The sequence below is a fragment of the Podarcis gaigeae genome, assembly GCF_964106915.1.
Source record: "Podarcis gaigeae genome assembly, chromosome: 7".
NCBI classification, from domain to species: Eukaryota; Metazoa; Chordata; class Lepidosauria; order Squamata; family Lacertidae; genus Podarcis; species Podarcis gaigeae.
In genome coordinates this window covers 88744702-88765398 of record NC_139683.1, presented here as the reverse complement: position 1 = coordinate 88765398, position 20697 = coordinate 88744702, and the positions used below count along the sequence as shown (strand labels likewise).

Genomic DNA, 20697 nt, shown 5'->3' with positions numbered 1-20697 from the left:
TCGCCCTTTTCGAGGAGAAAAAGGCTTCTGGGAGTGCAGAAGTAGCAGGTGGTAAAGGAGTGTTCAACCTTTCTCCTGTTCCAAATCCACCCCCACTGCAGCTTTCCTCCCCACTGGGTTTCAAGTGCAGAAATACTGTGGGGCGGAGGAGGTCTAAGAGCTACAGTTACGTATGTCTGCATTCAATGTGTAATTTGGCAGTCAGTGGCCAGAACAATGTGACATACTGAATGTACCCCATGAAAGAAATGTGGCAAAGCTTTTTTGAGAAGGCTGATTGTGACACACTTATGTATAAATACCGATTTAAGAGGTACTTTTGATACGCCATGCCGTTCGCATGGATAAGCCTCACTGAATTTCCTAAAAGAACAGACATCCTGCAGAAGAAGTACTCAGGAGGCACACTTTATTAAAGGTTTTCTCTCTGTCAAAAAGTTTAAAAGACACACACAAAGAGACACACACTGTTCACAATAAATAAATAACAGGCTAATCAGTCTCATTTAAATTCAATTATTTCCCACAAATTGTACAGCCAGACACACATAGACAATACAACAGGCATATACAGGGCTATGAAAAGAGACACAAGTGACATCACACCAACAGAATCAAAATATAAGCTTACTCTTTAGATTCCAAGTGAAAATGTAAGGAAAAAAACCTGATTTTATAAAACCGAAGCATATGATCAATAGCTCATACAAGCAGAACTGCTACAACCTGCACAGAAAAAACCACCATTCCTCATTCAGTAACAATGACCCTCTTCTTACATGATGCTGATGAAAGAGCTGCTGCAGAGAGTTCCTCCCTCTATCACCAAGGCTGAGGAAAAACCTTATGCCACCTAGGAGGAGCCTGTGCTGCAGACCCTCTCATAACAACATTGCTCCGGTTTCTGGAAGGGGTTGGGCGGAGTTGCAGTGGAGGCCGCTTCTGCACGGCCTGCATCTTCTCATAGTTCCTGGTGGCATGGAAAGGAGTCCACTACCCACACCACCAGAATCATGTCAGATGGCTCTAACATCATTCTGAGCTTGGAAGGGGTTCCAAGTGCCTCTGGAGCTCAACATGAGGTTACAGACAAGCCCCTGTTCCCTTCTCCAGTTCCAAGTTCAAGAAGTGGCCTGGAGAAGGCCACACTAAGTGTGGCTCCAAAAAGAGCAGCGCAACACTGAAGAGCCAGGTTCCCTCCAATAACTGAGATTGGGGGAGGGAAACTATTTTTCCAATGTGCTAGGAGCCTATCCAGAACACAGGACAGCTGCAGGGTCATCCTCTGCCCCCAATCCTCCAACCCCCCTCCCTCACTACAAGTGGGCTTGCCATATTCACTGCAAGAAGTAGGTAGAGACACTTGCCATGACAAAAGCATTTGTAGATGTGTGCCAAGAACCATGTGGAATATCTGATCACTTCCCATTTACATGGGAATCAACCAGACAGATACGGCAGGCACACTTCAGTAACAACAACATAAGAACTAGAAAACCAGAAAAATGTCCTCTACTACCCCCACTTTTAAGCATTTTAGCAATGGAGACAGGTAACATCCCTTTAGTTGTTCCTGAATGGTGCAGGTCCGTAACATCTTACTTCTCTGTTCCAAATGCTCTTTCTGTCCCAATTTGTTCGTGTCGGAATTGAGTGCTGACAGCTAATGAATAGAAAAGGTTGCCAGAAGCTTCTGATGGAGTTTTTCTGTCAAAGCAAGAAGTGGAGTATCACAAGACATGGAGGGAGAGCTGATATTCACCAAACACACAGTATTATTTTATATTGCCATTGCTTTTCCTTACCCTAATAAACAAGGAGACAGCTTCACTTTAAACATCAGTTTGAAAACTGTTAATCTTTTGAAATATTATTTATATATTACTCATTAGCAGGATTTCCCACACTTCTGATACCTGGGGCAAAGTTTTCCTTGATTAAAACTGTACTTTCTAGCAACTGTGATGCTTCCAGGATTCCTGCATGACTATCAGCTGTCACATGGGCAGCAGCAAGAAATACTTGGCGGTTTCTTATTTGTTCTACCAGGATGTCACAACCCATATACTGGCAGAAAGAGAGGGAACTGAGGATGCACCCAACACAGTAGCTTGATTTTTCACGATTTCAGTCCCACCAATTTCAGCACACCAATGTCTAATGGTCCACATTTTGCGTAAAGTGTGCAACCCTGCCAAGCCACACCTCATCCTTAATCCAAGGCATGAACAGCACACAGCCAAACTATCACGGGCTTCTACTTCTTTCCAATCTGAAATTGGCCCATTTATCCCCACCACTCTTACCTTTTACAAAAGGTTAATTTTGCTATACAAAATTAAACAGAAAAGTATGGGAGACAGAAGTGATAGATTCTCACAGAAGAGTTTGGGATAGAAATAAGAATGATATCTGGAGGGGTAAGAAAGACCAAGGCATGAACAAGAGATTTAGTCATAACAAGTGAGAGGAAACACACAACGAGCAGGCAGAGAGAGGGGCACGAGACAGAGGGGAGGAAATGGTGATATATAGCTAGATGTTGTCATAGGATACTGGAAATAATTTGTTCCCCCCCCCTCCCAAAGAAAAGAGTGCAATAGGAATAGAAGAAAACCAAGAAAAGAACCTTGAGGAATCAATCAGAGAAGGGAAAGGCTAAAGAGGAGCTTCGCCCAGTGGGAACAAATCAGTGATCAGACCGGAAGGGGAAGAAACAGTTAAGAATAGTCATAGATATCTACAACACAGATGAAGTCAAGCTGAAGAGGATGATCAACTGTATCAAAGGTAGCCCAGGTAAAGGACCCCTGAATGGTTAAGTCCAGTCAAATTTGACTATGGGGTGTGGCACTCATCTTGCTTCAGGCCGAGGGAGCTGGCGTTTGTTCGCAGACAGCTTTTCCAGGTCGTGTGGCCAGCAGGACTAAACCACTTCTGGCACATGGATGAATGCCAGAGTACCAACCTTTGGATTTGCAAATGAAGTGGTAGAAAAGGATATCTGAAATATCAACTTCTTTCACAGATGAAATTGGCTGCTGGTTAGCGAAGTAAAACCCATTCTCAGTTGTGAGTTGTTGTTTTTTAGAATAGGAAATGTGATGGCATGTTTGTGTTCAGTAAGGAAAGGGACAGAGAAAAATTGGATGATGACATAGTGGCTGAAAGGCAATAAAAATGGGGGAGAAGGCAACTGGGAGTCAGGAGGTCAAGGGACATGTGGAGTGGTCAGCCTAAGGGGGAAAGGATTAATGGAGGTGGCATGTGAAAGTGGGTGAAAGAGATTGTGTCAGATAAATTTAATGTTAGTTGAACAGAAACCTGTTCAACATAACAGTGGGGACCCTTCATTTTATTACCTTATTCCACCCCACCCCCCATTTTCCAAGTAACTGTTACAACTTTTAAATCTCCTTCAACTTCATTCTTCCCAAGTAATCACTTTAAAATGGGGCCAATGTCCACTCAAAGTTAATAAAATCCAGCCACAAAAAGGGAGAAGGATTTGTTAGATACTATTTTATGGCATCAAATCTGTGGTTGCTTAGTTTCTGCTCTGAAGAAAAACAAACACAAACCAGGATGCAGATTCTCCAAACAGCTACTACCTTGTTTTGAACTTTCCCTTTTTGGGGAAGGTTTCTGAGTGAGTAGCCGCCGGATCACTTTGGGCACACCTGGACTCTATCAGCTTTCTGGATTCCTGCCAGTCTGCCTTTCAGCCTCTGCATGGCAAAAACAACGTTACCGTGGCCTTGGTTGACCAACTCCACCTAGAGATGAATTGGGATAATTGCAACCTAAATGATGCATCCTTTGTCACTATTGAGCATGAGCTGTTTGTGGTATAACTGGCCAGTGGGATCGCGCCCTGCATATCATAAGGGTTGATTGTTTTCACCTTCTGCCCCAATAAATCTTTTGTGCATCATGATGCATCCCATTCATTTCTGGGTGACATGCTATGTTAATCTCAAATTAGGAATGCCCAAAGGAGTAGCAACAGTCTTATTTTTATACTACTTTTGGCATCACAACTTCTTCCCACACCCCCAAGGAAGCCATAGGTCACATGGAAGTGGTACAAGCCACTGTTGTCTCCATTTGCAAGAGGGGTGACACTATCAATTTGCAGAAGCCACAGTCTGAGCTACATCCAGATACTCTGATTTTTACTTTTCCAGAAAAAGCTGTGCAGCAGTGGATCAAGAAACCCAACAGAAAAGTTAAACAACAGATTTGCCATGTGACTATCTGTAATGCAAACAGAACTGGTTGTGTGCTAGGGCTGATTTTTGGTTGCTAACCAGCCTTTAGACCTTGTAACAGTTATTATATGTCAAAAGAGCAAAAGCTAAGCATAAGGAAAGAGGAGGAAGCAATTTTAAGTCATTTGGAAAGAGAATATTAAAAGGACCCAAAGCTTGAAGTGCATGCAAAGAGTGATGGCAGGAGAGAAATTATCTCAACAGCAGTCGACAAAATTTAGCAGAGACATATCAAACTGACTGAGAGAAGATAATGAAAGAATGGGAGGCCAGCATGAATAGAGCTGAGTAGGCCAGGAACAGGCTGCCTTTGGTCTTGCATGGTCTAGTCTTCAAAATCTGCCATGATCTGCTAACTTGCTTTAAATTCACAAAACAACAATATACACTCAAGTTCTTTTAAATGTTATGGCATAAGTAATTAGTGCTAAGTCATATACAGTTTTGCTTAAAAATGCAAGAGGTTTGCTGGAGAAGTCAACTGTTTGTAAGAATCTCAGCAATTAGCAGCTGCTAGTTGGCAAACTAATAGACCAGGGGTTGGGAACATGTTGCCCTCTAGATATTGACAGACTCCCATCAACTACAGTGAAAATGGCCAGTGGTCGGGGAGGATGGAAGTTGTAGACCAGCAACATCTGGAGAGCCACAGATCCCACATCCCTGCAGAAGACCAATTTACCCTCTTCTCATCCCTGGATTATATGAGAGTTGATCATGATGTAGCTCAGTGTTTTTAAACACCAAGGAAATAATTGAGAATATTAGGAACTATGCATTCCTATGAATTCCCCTTCACCCTGAACTGAAGCATGCAAAGAGTGAGTTCAAGATATTAGCTGGGAAACAAGAGTCCATACCTGAACCTGCTTTTCATAAGTTATGGTTCCCTTTCCGAAGACACATCCCCCTCAGCCCCACTGCTTGCACTAGGATCATTTTTACTTCTGGGAACATTTCTCTCTCTGCTTGATTCAGAAGGTGCCTTCATCCGGGTCTTCTCTTTCCTCTGCTGCTGTTTCTCAAGTTTTGCCAGCTGAAAAACAAAACAAGAAGTTTCATAAATGCACACTAGAGACTGAAGCAGCTCAGCAGCACTGAAAATATTTTGAACAGACCACTACATTAAAAAAACAAAAAAACTTTAAACTTTGGCATCTCTTAGGAAGATTATGCACCAAATCTAATTTTCTGCCGAGAATCACCTACTGCTACGGAACCTTGGGATTTGTGCAAAAGACAGATATTTTGTCTTTTAAAAAATGAATTACAAACACAAATTACAGCATGATATAATGAAATTACCATGTGTACAGCATTCCAATAGTATAAGCCTTCTTTAGTAACATAGACATTTATCTTAAGTAACAGGTGTTAACCCTTCCGGCATCTGTTTGAAATATTTGTAAAACTTTATTAACATTTTTTTAAAAGCAAACTTGAGTTACATCATACTCTTTGTATTCCTCAACAATTAAGGGGCCAGTTGTCCTGTGATGTTTCCTTCCTCCGCCCCACCTTTTCAATTTTCTAAAAAGTTATGCTTTACTTACTTAGCTACAAGGGTGCAATTTACTTTTGCTGAAATGAACACTGAAACTACCAAACATCTGTGCTGAGGTCCACTTTATCCCCAGAGACTATTCAAAATAAGACAGAGAAAGTAACTTCGCATTTTGCCTATATCAGGGTACCAGAGTAAAAGGTTTCTGTTTTTGTAAAAAATAAATGCAAAAAGGTGTGCAACAATAGACAAGCAAGGAGCTAGAGTCAGGTAAGAAGCAAAGAAGTTTAATAGCTAGCAGAGACTGGAAGCTTGAGATGACTGTGAAGGGTGTCAGGATACCAATACAAAGACATATGAATTCCCTTCTCTTCTGAGTTTACCTTGTCCTTGAATATATTAAGACATCACCATGCAAAATGATTTCAATTAGTCTAACAGGCAGCTGACATTACCATGGAGTCAATACACCAAGACATTATTTGCCTATCTATGTTCTCAGTGGACAAATCCATCCCCAGCTGCCCTGTCAAGAAACTAAAAATGATTTATACTAACTTCAAAATTTACTCCAGTCAAGATGTTCCTGTGAACTGATAACATAAACCCCTACTCAAAACACAAATTAACTGGCAACGATCACACATAATTAAAATGATGTTATTACCACCTATTTAGCTGCATAAGGATGTGTGATGTTTAAAAGCACAACAGACTCATTGAGAGTTCAGCCCCTCCCTGCTTCCTTATCTCAGGCTGGGCCTCCAAAATATGGGTCAGAAATAGTAGAGGATTGATTTCCTTATGGACAATAAGAACAAACGGGATCAGTTTAAGACCTCTATTGCAGAATGGGCATTAAAAATTCAAACTAATATTCCTCTTCTAGGAGTATTAAGTGAGTGTGGTACATTTTCAGTACATGCAGTCCTCCTTGAGGTTCCTCTGCCCCCAGGTATTATCATTTAAGTCCTAGAACATCACTCTTCGTCACAATGAAGCATTTCCAGTTAGAAGGACCATGAAGAGTTTTTTCTTTCAAATCTATTTCAATTGGTGTGAACTTCACAGGGAAGTAAACTATGTCTCTGAAACACAGTAGAATAGATTAAAAGAATCTCATCAGAATAAGAGAGTTTGGGTTGCTTTGAAAGAGAAAAATTAAACGAGGCTCCTAAAACTTTTAGCACTGTCATGGAGAATGACTGTTCTTTGTGTACATGGCTCCCCTGGCAACAGTTACCAAGGTAAGGCCCAGTAACAGAGAATGTAAATCACATAAGCTTCAATGAGATCAAAATGTTCATTCATGATGGATCTCTTAAAAGCAGCAGACCAACCTCTCTCTCCCCCCCCCCCCAATCTAATTTCTTTGGGTGGACTTGAAGAGTATTTCCCTACCCTTGCAGGATGATTCAAGCCTAGGATTATTTGTTTCTTTGTTGCATTTATATCCCACCTTTTTCTCCAAGGAACTCTGGGTGACATACATGGTTCCACCCCCCCCCCATTTAATCCCCACAACAACCCTGTGAGGTAGGTTAGGCTGAGAAGAAGTGAGTGGCCCAAGGGCGCCCAGTGAACTTCATGGCTGAGTGGGGATTCAAACCCCACCCCCCCAGATCCGAGTCCAACACTCCACCCTCTAAAGCACACCCTTGCGCTCAGATGTATTGTTCAAGGGGGCTTCCTCCCAAGTAGGAGTGAAAATGTGGTGCTGGTTAATGTTCTTAAATCAAGTCAGATGCATTCACTGGATATGAACAATGACTGCCACCGTGTCCACAATTTCACTCACTCTAGCAGCCAACAATGCCAAGGCTTTGCCACAACACCACCCCTTCTCAATATGCTGTAAAATCAATCGTGTGCTCAGTGCCATCATACTAAGTTGTAAAGTAAAGAAGAAACACTTGCGCTCATTCTCGCATTGCAATGAACCATGGTTAAGGAAACTTGTGGTATGGTATATTTGAATTGTTAAACCATAGTTTTCAATTAGCCAACAAAGCAGAATCAGAAAGCATGAACTAAATTGAATTTTAGTTATTTATTTTATTTCAAACAATTTATATCCCACTTGATTGTAAAACACCTCAAAGTCAAAACACTTTACAAGAAGAACATAGAGCCATTGAAGTGACTTTAGAACAAATTCATCTGCATGAGGACTTCTACTTGCACAACAAGGCTTTCGCCCCCTTTCATCCCAGGAGCTCCCCAAAATTGGCTTGTGGGGAGTGAGAAGAACCTCCAGAACAGTGTATGGGGGGGAGGGAGGGGGGATCATTCTGTCTGGCAAGCTGCAATTTTCACACTAAATTTCATTGTGTTCACCATAGAACAATGTTGAATCCTGCCCAATTACTACAATTTAAATAAAAATACAACTCCCACTCTATTCTGCCTTGGTCAGACCACACCTGGAATGTTGTGTCTAGTTCTGGGCACCACAATTTAAGAAGGGTGTTGACAAGCTGGAGCTCGTGCAGAGTAGGGCAACCAAGATGATCCAGGGTCTGGAAACCTTATAAGGAACAACTGAGGGAATTGGGTATGTTCAGCCTGGTAAAGAGGAGACTGAGAGGAGGTATGAGAGCCAATTTCAAAAATCTAAAGGGCTGTCACACGGAAGGTGAAGCAAGAATGTTTTTTCCTGCTCTGGAGGCTAGAACCAAAGGCTTCAAGTCACAAGAAATGGGATTCTGACTCAACATCAGGAAGAGTTCGACGATGGAACAGACACCCTCAGGAGGTGCTGGACTCTCCTTCCTTGGAGGTTTTACAGCAGAGATAGGAGGGCCGTCTGTCAAGTATGATCTAGTTGAGATTCCTGGATTGCAGGGGGTTGGACTAGATGACCCTTGGGGTTGCTTTCAACTCTACAATTCTGTGACCCCCAACCTCACTGAAAACAGCTACATGCTGCAATTAGCCAACAGAAGGCTTGTTTGAAGCCAAGTTACATCTGAGGAGGATACTTGCAGAGCTAGAAAGTAAAGGATTACTCTTTCTTCCCCAGCTACTACTCCCATCTAGAATTGCCCTTATTGCTGCAGTTAAGAGCTGAAAAAGCCTTTTTATTGGTTCCAATAATCAGATCCAATTAAGGCTTTTTTCTAGCCTAATTCTGTGATTGTAGGGGGAGGCGCTTTTCCTGGATATTGCCACTGGGGAGGAAGATTAGTGCTACATTCTCCAGGAGAATTCCTCCCCACATTAGGCTTGAAAAATGATATTTCTCCAAGCCTTATTGCTGGTGAAAGAAGAGTGGTGTGAGTGCATACAAAACTGTGGTGCCCACTAGTTTTTCCAGGTTGCAAATGTATCCATGGCTCCTAGCAGCTCTATGGGCCCCTAGCAGCAGAGTATCAATATGGATAGCTTGGACCTTACCTTTTAATTTTAATTTAGTAGGTCCTACTGAGGGTGGCAATTACCTGTGCCTATATGGATCACACACCTATGTTAGGAGGCTCCTTGTTGCTGTGTCTTTGTACAGGGCAGATTGGGCCAGCTGGGAACTTTAGATTCACAAATTCCCTCTTCAACCTCACAAACAGATATCCACTGCCTTTGAAGCAGATCACAAATGGCCACTTCACATCAAACAGCAAGGCATGGTTTCCCCCACACCAGGATAGGAGGAAGAGAATTATTGCATGCAATGGAAGGAGGAGGGGGAGTAGGAGAGCCTGAATGTTCTCAATTGCTTATTCATGCAACTTCAAAACACTGTTTGGTGTTATATCATAACTGCTCCTGTAGCTGTTTTAATAAAGATTGCATAATGGAAGGCTTGGGTCAGGAATCTTTAGTCCTAAGAAAGCCAATTAGTATCCCTATATACTATCATCATCTACAATTCTGAAAGGGTCCACTTCTGGCCTTAATACTTATACACTGATACTAAGCATGTTTACTTGGAAGTAAGTGCCAACAAATTCAACAGAACTAACTGTAGATTTACAGCCTTTGTATGCACGCTGGGACGTGGGTGGCGAGGGTTAAACCACAGAGCTTAGAACTTGCCAATCAGAAGGTCGGCGGTTCGAATCCCTGCAATGGGGTGAGTTCCTGTTGCTCAGTCCCAGCTCCTGCCAACCTAGCAGTTCAAAAGCACGTCAAAGTGCAAGTAGATAAATAGGTACCGCTCCAGCGGGAAGGTAAACGGCGTTTCCGTGTGCTGCTCTGGTGCACCAGAAGCGGCTTAGTCGGAAGCTGTACGCAGGCTCCCTCGGCCAATAAAGTGAGATGAGCGCCACAACCCCAGAGTCGGTCACAACTAATGGTCAGGGGTCCCTTTACCTTTACCTATGCAATAGTGTTCTTAATTGCTTTGCACACATTATGTCAGTAACCTATAACCAAAGCCCCAACCCCTGTAAGGCAGGCCATTATTTTCATTTTGCCAAGTAACCTTGGGCAAACTACTCAGTGAAACCACAGCTGACCTGAGATTTCAACTGAACTTCCTGGTTCATCTTACCACACTAAGTCAGTTCTCTTTTACAAGGAATGTAGTCGCTTTCAAAAGGATAGGGGAGAATATGCCATTTCCAGAAAATCTGAGTAAAAACGCTCCGTTTGCTTGTGAGACCTGTACATTATTCCCTTATTTGTTCTCTTTTCCTACAGGAAAAGAGTACTGATTTGTGTGCAATGTGTTACAGATATGCAAACAGCATAAGAGGAACATAAAGCAGCAATGAGAAATAAAAATAGAACAAAAGGAAGCATATGGTGACAGAGAGACTTAGGTACAGAGACCACACAAGCATTTCTTTTTACTGCAGTAAAAAAAAAAATGAGGTAAAAGTGGGTGAACTAACGAAATGAAACATAATGACACCTGCTGTCTTTGGATCTACTGGATAAATATTTTAATTTCACAAAATATGATTAACAGCTTTGGGAAAGTTTTATAAAATCTGAATCCGATGTATTGCATCTCTTTTGAAATATATGGCTACATGTCAAATATTTCTGTTCTCAGATGCCACAAAAGTAGTACTAATAAAAACAAAAGTAGTACCAATTTTTAGAAACAATCCCAATCCACACTGTAGATTTTATGGGTATCCATTAAATACCAGGTCCATTACTACAACAACTATTACCATTAAACAACAATTTAATAGTTTGATCTTCTCAACTTAATAGCAGTCTCTCATGGCATTTTCTTTCCAATTATCTTCACATGCAACTCAGGTTCTATCAAGGCATTTCACATATGGACCCACTTACAAACATATCATAAACTGTATTGATACATAAGTATGAGTGAATCATCTAATTGATGATTTTCTATATCAGCATATAAAACAAAAACTGGAAAATGACACCAGTAATATATACACAAGATCATAGTCTTGTTTTTAGAAGAAGATACACGTCAGATGAAGGAAAGCGTCAATGTAACTTACCTGCTTAGGGTCAATGGGAGGGGCAGGAGACTCCAGTTCTATAGTCACAGGTCCATCGTTCTGAATATGTACCTGCATATATTCACCGAATTTGCCATCTGAAAAATTAAATTAGTTGAGTGGGAAGAAGAGGACATTTATCTAAGACCCACCTTTGGTTTTTATAGTGGCAGGCAGCAGTCACTGCAGGGTGCACCTGCTGCCAATGCTTCTTTGCTATATATGTAGCCCCATTACAAGACGTGGCAAAAGACAGGGGTTCTGCCGGGTGGCCTTGATAATGGAGTCAACAGGAGGACAGGTTTGCCTTGACCCAGGCATGGAGCTGGCACCTGGACATAGACTTTGGCTCACTGCTGAGAACATAGAAGGGAGGCACAGTGATGGCTAGAGACTGTTTTTTTATACAGTCCCAGGCAGCGAAATGCCAGACTTCAAAGGAAAGGGTCGTTTACCAACTGGATGTGTTGTGGGCATGGAAGCCCAGGCAGCCACCTACCAGCCTCAAGAATCAAAGTGATCTCCCATGGTTGGAAGAGTGTGCCAAAGGACCTGTTTTGTAACTATCTTTTCTATAGCCTTTTAGCCTAAGATTATAGCAGTAGGGCTGGGTGAAATATTGATATATATAATAATAATAATTTATTAAAACGTGTGTATCTGAAGAAGTGTGCATGCACACGAAAGCTCATACCAAGAACTAACTTAGTTGGTCTTTAAGGTGCTACTGGAAGGAATTTTTTTTGTTTTGACTATGGCAGACCAACACGGCTACCTATCTGTAACTGCAATAATTTATTATTTATACCCCACCCATCTGGCTGGGTTTCCCCAGCCGCTCTGGGCAGCTATATATAATTCAAAATCAATATTAAATCCACATTGTGATAACAGTTTCAAATAAATTGAGCAGGCAAGTCACAGCCTTCAAACTGCGGGGGACAATATAATTGCTACCTGCCTGCCTTCTCTTTCAGTTTCCCCTCCAATAGCAGAACACTCCCTCCGCTAGCTTCTCTGTAACAGTGGTGTCTGCCTTCGCAATAACAGCTTCAAATACCTGCCTCTTTCCCTTTCAGTTTCTCCTCCTTCCCTTTTTTAAAAAAATCATGTTTATTTGATTTTACAAATATAAATTTATAACAATACCAAATACATAGCCATATAGATTTCTCTGAATCTTGAGACTTCCACCGTCATTTTCAAGTGCATATTATTTCATAATCTATATTTTATATCTATCCATATTGTTCATAGTATTTGTTACATTACAAGTGAGATTAAATCCTGCTAATGTTTTCATCTGCTTACAGTGGTCACCAAATAAATTATAATTTTTTCCCCATTCTTTCTTGAAGTTTTTGTCTTCTTAGTCCCTGAGCTTTCCGGTCAGTTTTGCCATTTCGGCATAGTCTAACAGCTTGGTTTGCCATTCCTCTCTGATAGAGACTCTTTCTTCTTTCCTTATCTGGGCTAGTAACATCCATGCTGCTGTTGTTGCATACATGAAAAGTCTTTTCTGTTCCTTTGGGATGTCAGTACCTACAATTCCGGATAAAAAGGCTTCTGGTTGTTTTTTTTAATAAAAGTTATTTTAAACATTTTTTTCAGTTCATTATATATAATTTCCCAGAAAGCCTTTATTGCCTTACATGACCACCACATATGATAAAAGGTACCTACTTTTTCTTTACATTTTTTGTAGGTATGGGACGCTGTTTGAAAGAGCATTTTCCCCATCCGTAGGGGTGGCAAAGAATTACAGGGGTAGCCATCTTCTTGCCAATTTTTGCCTGAATACATCCATAGCCCTTGAAACCTTGTCTAATGTAACCATTGATAAAACAGTAAAGTTGCAGGCTGAGGTTTCTCTCCAAGGAAATATTTTTTCACTTAGCTTAAGATGCTATGCTGTTGGCCAAGTGATCACTAGGTGGCAGTACAGTTTTCCTTCTGCCAAACTGACAATATTGCTCCTTCAATTAAAAGTTTATGCATTGTATTTATATTTCTCATATACTACTACTCCCCCTTTCTTTTTGACTTTAAGAGCTACAAATCTTTTAACAGTAATAAAAAAGCTGAAGATGCTGGTGTCTTGGCAAAGATTTTAGTAAGTAAACTAAGAATATAATTCCTCCACAACTACCTGGTGATACTTTTTAAAGACTGGTTCTTAATCATAACAGAATCTGAAGTGAATAAGAAGAGTTCCATTTGATGCTTTAGTTTTCAGACTTGACAATTTACAAGAACTTTTATTTTAACATGTTTATGTCTAAAAGCTTCAATCCACATATTCAGCAGATCATTATCTCCATTATAACTACATTGCATTGAATACAAAGTAGGTCACAAGAAGCTGACAGTTTAGAAATTGATTTAAACCCTACCAGGCACTGCTCCTTTCTAAAGGAAAAATGGTAAGTGATTATATCTTTGCACTGCCAATCAGGATTTTGAATCATAACATTTTTATCTATCCACTCTTTTATTTCCTCCCATTCAAGCACAAATGCTTCCTATAAAACATGACAATATTAATCAAACAGAATGGCATGGTGGTAATATGCTACTTCTAAAGAAAGGTATAGAGCATTGTCAAGGGATGAAGTGATGCCTTTTTATAAGGCAGAAGTCTCCAAAATGCACAAGAGATCTCTAGTGAGGGCCAAGCTACATGTTTCATAGAATTGCAGAGTTGGAAATCACCATGAGGGTCATGTAGTCCAACCCCCTGCAATGCAGGAATCGTTTGCCCAACGTGAGGCTTGAACCCTAAACCCTGAGATGAAGAGTCTCATGCTTCACCGACTGAGCTATCCCCTTTTCCTAACTTGTGACTTGAAGCTTTCCCAGCCAGCCATCCGCCATTCCAAATCTCCAACTGCTTCTTCTCTAATGAGGTGGGGAGAGATAGAGGGATTCTTTCAACATTTGCTTTCCCTCCAATATCTATAAGCAAATTAATTTGGAAGTTAGTTTTTCAGGAACAGGATTGAACACGCAATCAAGTGCTAGAATTCTCTGAAGATATATATCCAGTTGCTAGTCCATGAAAAGAAAGCAAAGAATATTGGTTAGCGTTGATCTGATCTACCTCTGACCCACCTCACATTTTGTCATAGACAAGAGTGCAGAAGGGTTGGAGAAAACACTTCCAAAATTGCAAAGAATGTAGTACAAAGATACAAACATAAATTTCCAGATAACTACATGAAGTGATTAATTATGAAATGAAAGACAATACTGTATGTGTAAATTCTTTTAATTAATTAATTAATTAACCGCATGGATCACTTTTGTTTTTAGTATATCTAAGGCAATATCTTCGCTTTGCTGAGTGATATCCAACTGTTATGTCCCACTTATGCAACAGACTACTGCACACGCAAACAGGAATGTCCTTTGCTCTTCTCCATCACAGCAGTCTCCATGTGCCCCCAGAGGTTGGGGGAACCTCTGATGCAGACTGGGCGACACAAGACTGCTGGAGAGGGAGAGGAAGGTCCATCACAGCCACTGGTGCAAGACTGAATCTTGTCCTGTGTTCTAGTGGGCCTCTGTATAATCTGAAGGCACCATTCTAAACAACACAAAAGCTTCCCTCCATTACCATTTTAAGACCAAAACGACTAAGCTAACACTGAGCTTGGACCTGGAAACAACTTTTTCTCATATTTTAATTTCAAAAAGAGAGAGAGAGAAGGAGAGAGAGAGAACACAAAGCCTGAAAATTTTAAGTAACCTAAAAGTTATTGCAAACATTGGTGGTTCTCATGAAGACAAGAAGAGGATCGAGGTGGGGGGAGGTCATAGCTAAAGCAAGGAATTGCCTCAGGAAGCACATTCTCTGGAGCCAAGCTCATACATACACACCAGTCCTTTACTCTGTGAGGGAGAGGAATTGGGTGCAGATGACTTATGTGAAGCTGATGGAAATCAAGCAACAGTTTAGTTACTTTCCTTCAGCCTTACTGCTAGCCCTAGTCAGCTAAGAGTTCATGCCTATGTGTTGCTCTCAGGCGCCAGGGTTCCAAGGCAATATTATGGCAGAGCACACACTGAGCTCTCAATTCTAGCAAGCTTTAGAGGGGCAGAAAGGAGAGGCAGGCTTGTCATTTCAAAAGTTCAGTTTTTCCTGCACACTTTTCTGACCTCTCCCTCTTGCAATCTGCAGTGACTCGCTTCTGTTTTGTCTCTCCATTCATTTTCCCATCCAGCACATCTATATGCAGATACTCCACTTTATTAACAAAGCAATGTTATTCAAGTGTCCCTGTGAATTTTGTTTTAACAGTCCAAAAAGGCTACTTGTTTTCGTTTTTGTTCTGGAGCCATTGTACTTTTCCTGGTCCTTATCCACATATTTAAGGAAATAATGATCCCATTAAGTGATAGGAAAAGGCAAAATAAAAGTAGCAGCTACCAAAAGGCAAACATGTTTTACTGTATATTTAGATTCTTCACATATTCACCTCGGAGTAAGACTCATTGAACTCCATGGGACTTACTTCTGAATAGACATGTATAGGATTGTGCTGTAGGAAGCTTTTCCCATTTATCCAACTCTTTAATTTGGCCTTACCTTTAATAAGCTCTGGCTTGTATGATTTGCGAAGGTGTTCTAGGAAACTGTTGTAGAAAGTCTCTGCTTGATCTGTAGGCATTGCCATATGATAGTCTGGCTTGTTTCCTTTCAGGATACACTGAAGAGTAAACTGGCTGACACAAAGCACTTCGTACTGCTTGTCCATTACACTTTTAGACCAGTGTTTGCCACTTTCATCTTCAAACACACGCAGGTTTAAAATCTTTCTAACCCTAAGTTGAAAACCAAAAGACATGAAAGGTCCATTAAACTTTTAGACCAGTGTTTGCCACTTTGATCTTCAAACACACACAGGTTTAAAATCTTTCTAACCCTAAGTTGAAAACCAAAAGACAAGAAAGGTCCCTGTCTCAAAATCAGATCATTCTTACAATTCCACATAAATATGAAGCGGGGTTGGGGAACCACAGCCTTAAAATATGGAATAAAAAAAAGATTCATAGACCTTGAAGATTCCATATTTTGTCATCATATCCAGGAAATCAAAGGTTTATCTGGATCCATTTCAACCTGAGTTCAGGCCTGGTTTCAGAAATGAAATCAGCCTTGGTTGCCTGATGGATGACTTTTCTCAAGAGAGTCATGTGGGGGGAGTGTGACCCTGCTACTCTCACTGCCTAACAGCATTTGGTACCATTGACCTAGACCAACTGTGCAGAATGGGTTTTGGAATCACTGTATTACAGTGGCTTTGTTCCTACCTGCATGGTTGGGTCCAGAGAGTAGCATTCAAGGACTGCTCTTCATCCCCCAGCACTTCTACTATGGAGTTTCACAGACATTCTTTCGTTCCCAGTAATATTTAACCCCTACATGAGCCATTGTGAGTGGTTATTAGGCTGGAGCATGATGTGGTAAATATGCCAATGACACCCAGTTCTAATTCTCCTTACCAGCTGAACTGGGAACGGCTGTGAAAATCATGGACTAGGTGCCTTAATGCAGGGACTAGCCAACGTTGCATTCCTGCTGAAGGGGCAGATATATAGCAAGAGGGTATTCCTGTGTAATTAGAAACCCAAGTAACCTATGTGACCAGTAGTATCTTTTACCAGCTTCATCCGGTTTGCCAGCTAGTCATATTGGGATAGCCTGGCCACTGCAGTCCATGCATTAGTAAACTGAAGACGAGATTACGGCAATGTGCTCTATGTGGGGTTGCCTTTGGGCCTGGTCCAGAAGCTCCAGGTAATGTAGAATGCAGCAGCTAGATTGATGAGAAATAAATAGCTGACAGCATGCACCTCTACTAAAACATCTGCACTGACTGCACACACGTTACCAGGCCAAATTCAAAGTCCTTGTATTAATATAGAAAGCTCTGAACAACTTGGGTCCTGGATACCCTAAGGAAGTCTTTCTGAACCTTGGGTCCCCAGATGCTGTCAGACTACAACTCCCATCATCCCTAGCTAGCAGGATTAGTGACCAGGGATAATGGGAGTTGTAGTCTGACAGCATCTGGGGACCCAAGGTTCAGAAAGGCTGTTATAAGGACTGCCTGAGCCCTTATATCCTAGCTCAGTAACTAACATCATCAGGAAGCGTACTGTTAGTTAATTCAGAAGCCTGACTAGAAGCCAGACTGGATATTTCATATGAGTGAACAAACAAAATTAGCATTTGTATGCAAAATTGTTAAAAATTAAGTAAAATTTATATAAGCACAATACAAAGAAAAGGTTTTATACTTTAGATTGACTTACATGTGCTCAAGCTCTTTCTGAGTGTCTTCCACTGAGATACCCAGCAGGACACAAATGCCTTGTCCAATGGAGCTTATTTGCTCCCCACCAACTGCAGGGGAATTTTTAAAAATAGATTAAACTTGTCACATGCAATTATATATCCTAGCAAACTATAGGGAGTTTTAAGAGTTTCTGATTCTAAGAAACCAACTTACTGCCAGTGGTTTGTTGTCCCTTAAGTACTAGTGAAAGACCCATCTAGTCCAGGATCCTGCTCTCACAGCGACCAACGAAATGCTTATAGGAATTGTGCCAACCAAACCTGAGCACATCAGCATTCTGCCCAGTTTTGATTCCCAGCAACTGCTATTCAGAGCCATACTGCGTCCGACAGTCTAAGTAGATAACAGTCATTGTGTTCCTCCCCAAGACCCAAAGAACAAGCATACATACGCTATTGGAAACACTTTTTTTTTTACTTTCCCAAATGGCTATATGATCTGGCCCAAGATTGGTATGTAATAGATGCTTTATTTATATCAGCATAGCCCTATGGTTTTAAAATGTTTATAGATGGTATATTGAACAGATATTAATTCTTGTTTTATGTGTTTGGCTTTACAGCAATATGTATATACACTGATGAAGGATGTATTTGGAAATGGGTGCTTTATGCTAGCTACTCTGTCTGTTTTTTGCTTATTAGCTTTTTATGCTGAATATATAATTCACATATATTATTCAATTTATGAATAATATATATTCAGCCTTTTCGTGCACATTCTGGTGGGGTTTTTTGCTTCATTCAATACAGAAGCAGAGTACTCTTACAGCTAAACAAAGGGAGACATTTTATTAATAAAGTTCTCCCAGTGCTTAGAATGGCAAGAAAAAATACATCTATCAAAATTCTCCTTCTGCATGAGGTATTTTATGTACAGGATTCATACTTAATCAATCTGGCAACAATACATAGTGCATATTTGTTTATTCTCTTACATTTACACCCTGCCTAACCTAACAGGCTCATAAGCAATGCTGTGGGTGAGCCCCACTGTACAACAAATTAATCAATTTCATGATTATAACTCTTGAATTCCTAAGAGGCCTTAGAGACTTTATAGCTTTTTTGGTGTTGGCCTGCTATGTTTTATTTATTTTAAAATTGTCTATAGGCCTAACAGTATGTAGTATGCAGTAAAACATAGCATAAAAACATAATATAAACAAAACTACAACTTCTGAGGTCAGTACAGGTATGGGCAAAAAGATAACAGGATCATAGAGTTGGAAGAGATTTTTTTTAGTTTGATGCATTTAGTTGTCAATATGCTCAAATGTGTTATGAGGGCTTGTCCTAAAAGGTGGGGTACACCAGTACCCCCAGGGTGGGAGCTGGGCCAAGAAATTATGGGATCCTAAGCCAGTCCAGCTACTGGGCAAATTCTGGCCATTCTGCTGCAGCAGCCTGTAGCTCACACAGCAAAAAAAAAAAAAAATTTAAAAAATTGGCAGCATTATTGCCTTTCTCCCAGCTTCAACCATGGCTACTGTGAGCAGGAGTGCTTTGCAAGTGGCAGCAGCTCCACCACTCAGTTCAGGCCCAACAAGCCCAAGCTGGGATTTAAAGATTGCTTCCTTAAACGTTATGGCACCTTGGGATGCTCTTCACACAACTTCTAGGACATCGTCTGCTTAGATGATATGGATGCAACCCTGTGCTTATCAAGTCTCTATAACTGCTATCCAGCAGCTTGCCCTATTCACACAAGGGGAAAAACAGGAGAAAATTGGGGGTGGGTGGGTTGTTATTGGTCTGATTTTGTCTTTTTATATATATTGTAATTTTATGTCGTGAACCACTCTGAGATCTACGGATGAAGGGCGATATACAAATGCAATTAACTAATTCATTAATTAACCTTCCATGCCAGCTTCCTGTTGCCAAATCAATGCAGACACAACCACAGGGATTAAAAGGCACGGCATGTCCTCAAGGAACTTCCTACACTATTAGGAACGCAGATGGGAAGCTGCCTTATACCGAGGTCAGTGGGAAATGAAATGTAGAGAGCACAGTAGTCCTTTAAGACTACAGTGGTAAGTGATCACTGCAACAGCTAAACTAAATGTTTTAACATCTGTGGCAGAGGAAACTCCTAAGGCCCAAATGAACAAAATTAAACTTCTTATTAACATGGAAAGCTACATAATGCTGAGTCTGATCATTTAGCTTAGTATTGCGTACCTCAGCCTTTCTCAACCTTGGGGGGGGGGGGTTTCCCAGATGTTGTGGGACTACAACTCCCATCATCCCTGACCACTGGCCCTGCTAGCTAGGGATGATGGGAGTTGTAGTTCAACAGCATCGGGTGGAGGGGGATCCAGCCCCCCCCCGCCAAAGTTGAGAAAGGCTCCTCTACCCCGAGTGCCAGCAGCCCTGGAGGGTTTCAGGCAGGGACTCTGTCCCGCCCCGTCCAGAGAGGCCCCTGGAGACTGAGCCCAGGCTCTTCCACGGCCCCTTCCCCACTCCCCCCCCCGCAAGGCGAAGCCTCTTGGCCAGCCGGATTCAGTCGCGCTTCCCGTGAGCCCGAGGGCCGGGGAGGGGAGGGGGGACGCGGGCACCTGTCACGCTGGCCCGGGCGACGCGCTGGACGATGGCCTTCATGGCTCCGGGCCCTCAGGAGAGTCGGCCGGCACCCCGGCCGGCGGAGCAGGAAGTGGCGTCAGGCCACTTCCGGGAGAGGCAGGAAGCGCCCTTGGTGCTGCGAGCGACGGCAAAGTGCAGAGGAGGCAGCCTCGCCAACTTCCGGGTCGCCTGGGACGGAAGGAGCGGACCAGAGGAGACCCGGGAGGCGTCGCCAGGCTTCGCCCCTCCGGGCCGCCCTTCCGCCCGCTGAAGAGGAGCGGCTTTGAAGGCCAGGAGTTTCCAACTGGATCAGGGACTGCAGGTGGAGATTCCGGCATCGTGTGGGCTGGACTAGAAGATCCTTGGGTCCCCTTACAACTCTGTGATTGTATGATATGTTTATGTGTATGTATGAAATATAGGAATATATGAAATATTCTTTCAGTATTTACTTGCAATTTTTCTGTTTTTCTTATTTTTATTTGTAAACTGCACTGAGTTCCCATCAGGGAAAAAATAATATATAATCCTAGCAGTCTCTAACCCAACCCCAAAGGAAAAGGGAAA

The 20697-nt window shown here is 41.7% G+C and overlaps 1 protein-coding gene across 1 annotated transcript; it reads right to left on the bottom strand.

The window, feature by feature from the left end:
• Positions 1–392: 392 nt before the first annotated feature.
• Positions 393–20256, bottom strand: DTD1 (D-aminoacyl-tRNA deacylase 1). The gene is made up of 6 exons (XM_083748707.1): positions 20127–20256; positions 17520–17610; positions 15790–16025; positions 11202–11299; positions 5132–5307; positions 393–1707 (listed from the first exon to the last, which is right to left on the bottom strand). Exons 1-5 carry the CDS (start codon positions 20167–20169, stop codon positions 5152–5154), a joined length of 624 nt encoding a protein of 207 aa, XP_083604833.1. The 5' UTR covers positions 20170–20256; the 3' UTR covers positions 393–1707; positions 5132–5151.
• Between the last annotated feature and the right edge of the window lie 441 nt (positions 20257–20697).

What these genes read in the sequence shown, in the direction of transcription:
- DTD1 (XM_083748707.1), bottom strand. Translation starts at nt 20,169, where the DNA reads ATGAAGGCCATCGTCCAGCGCGTCGCCCGGGCCAGCGTGACAG. An exon ending in CGCCCGGGCCAGCGTGACAG is followed by an intron (nt 17,611 to 20,126) that starts GTGCCCGCGTCC and finishes ATTCCCCTGCAG; the next exon opens with TTGGTGGGGAGCAAATAAGC. An exon ending in CAGAAAGAGCTTGAGCACAT is followed by an intron (nt 16,026 to 17,519) that starts GTAAGTCAATCT and finishes TTTTCAACTTAG; the next exon opens with GGTTAGAAAGATTTTAAACC.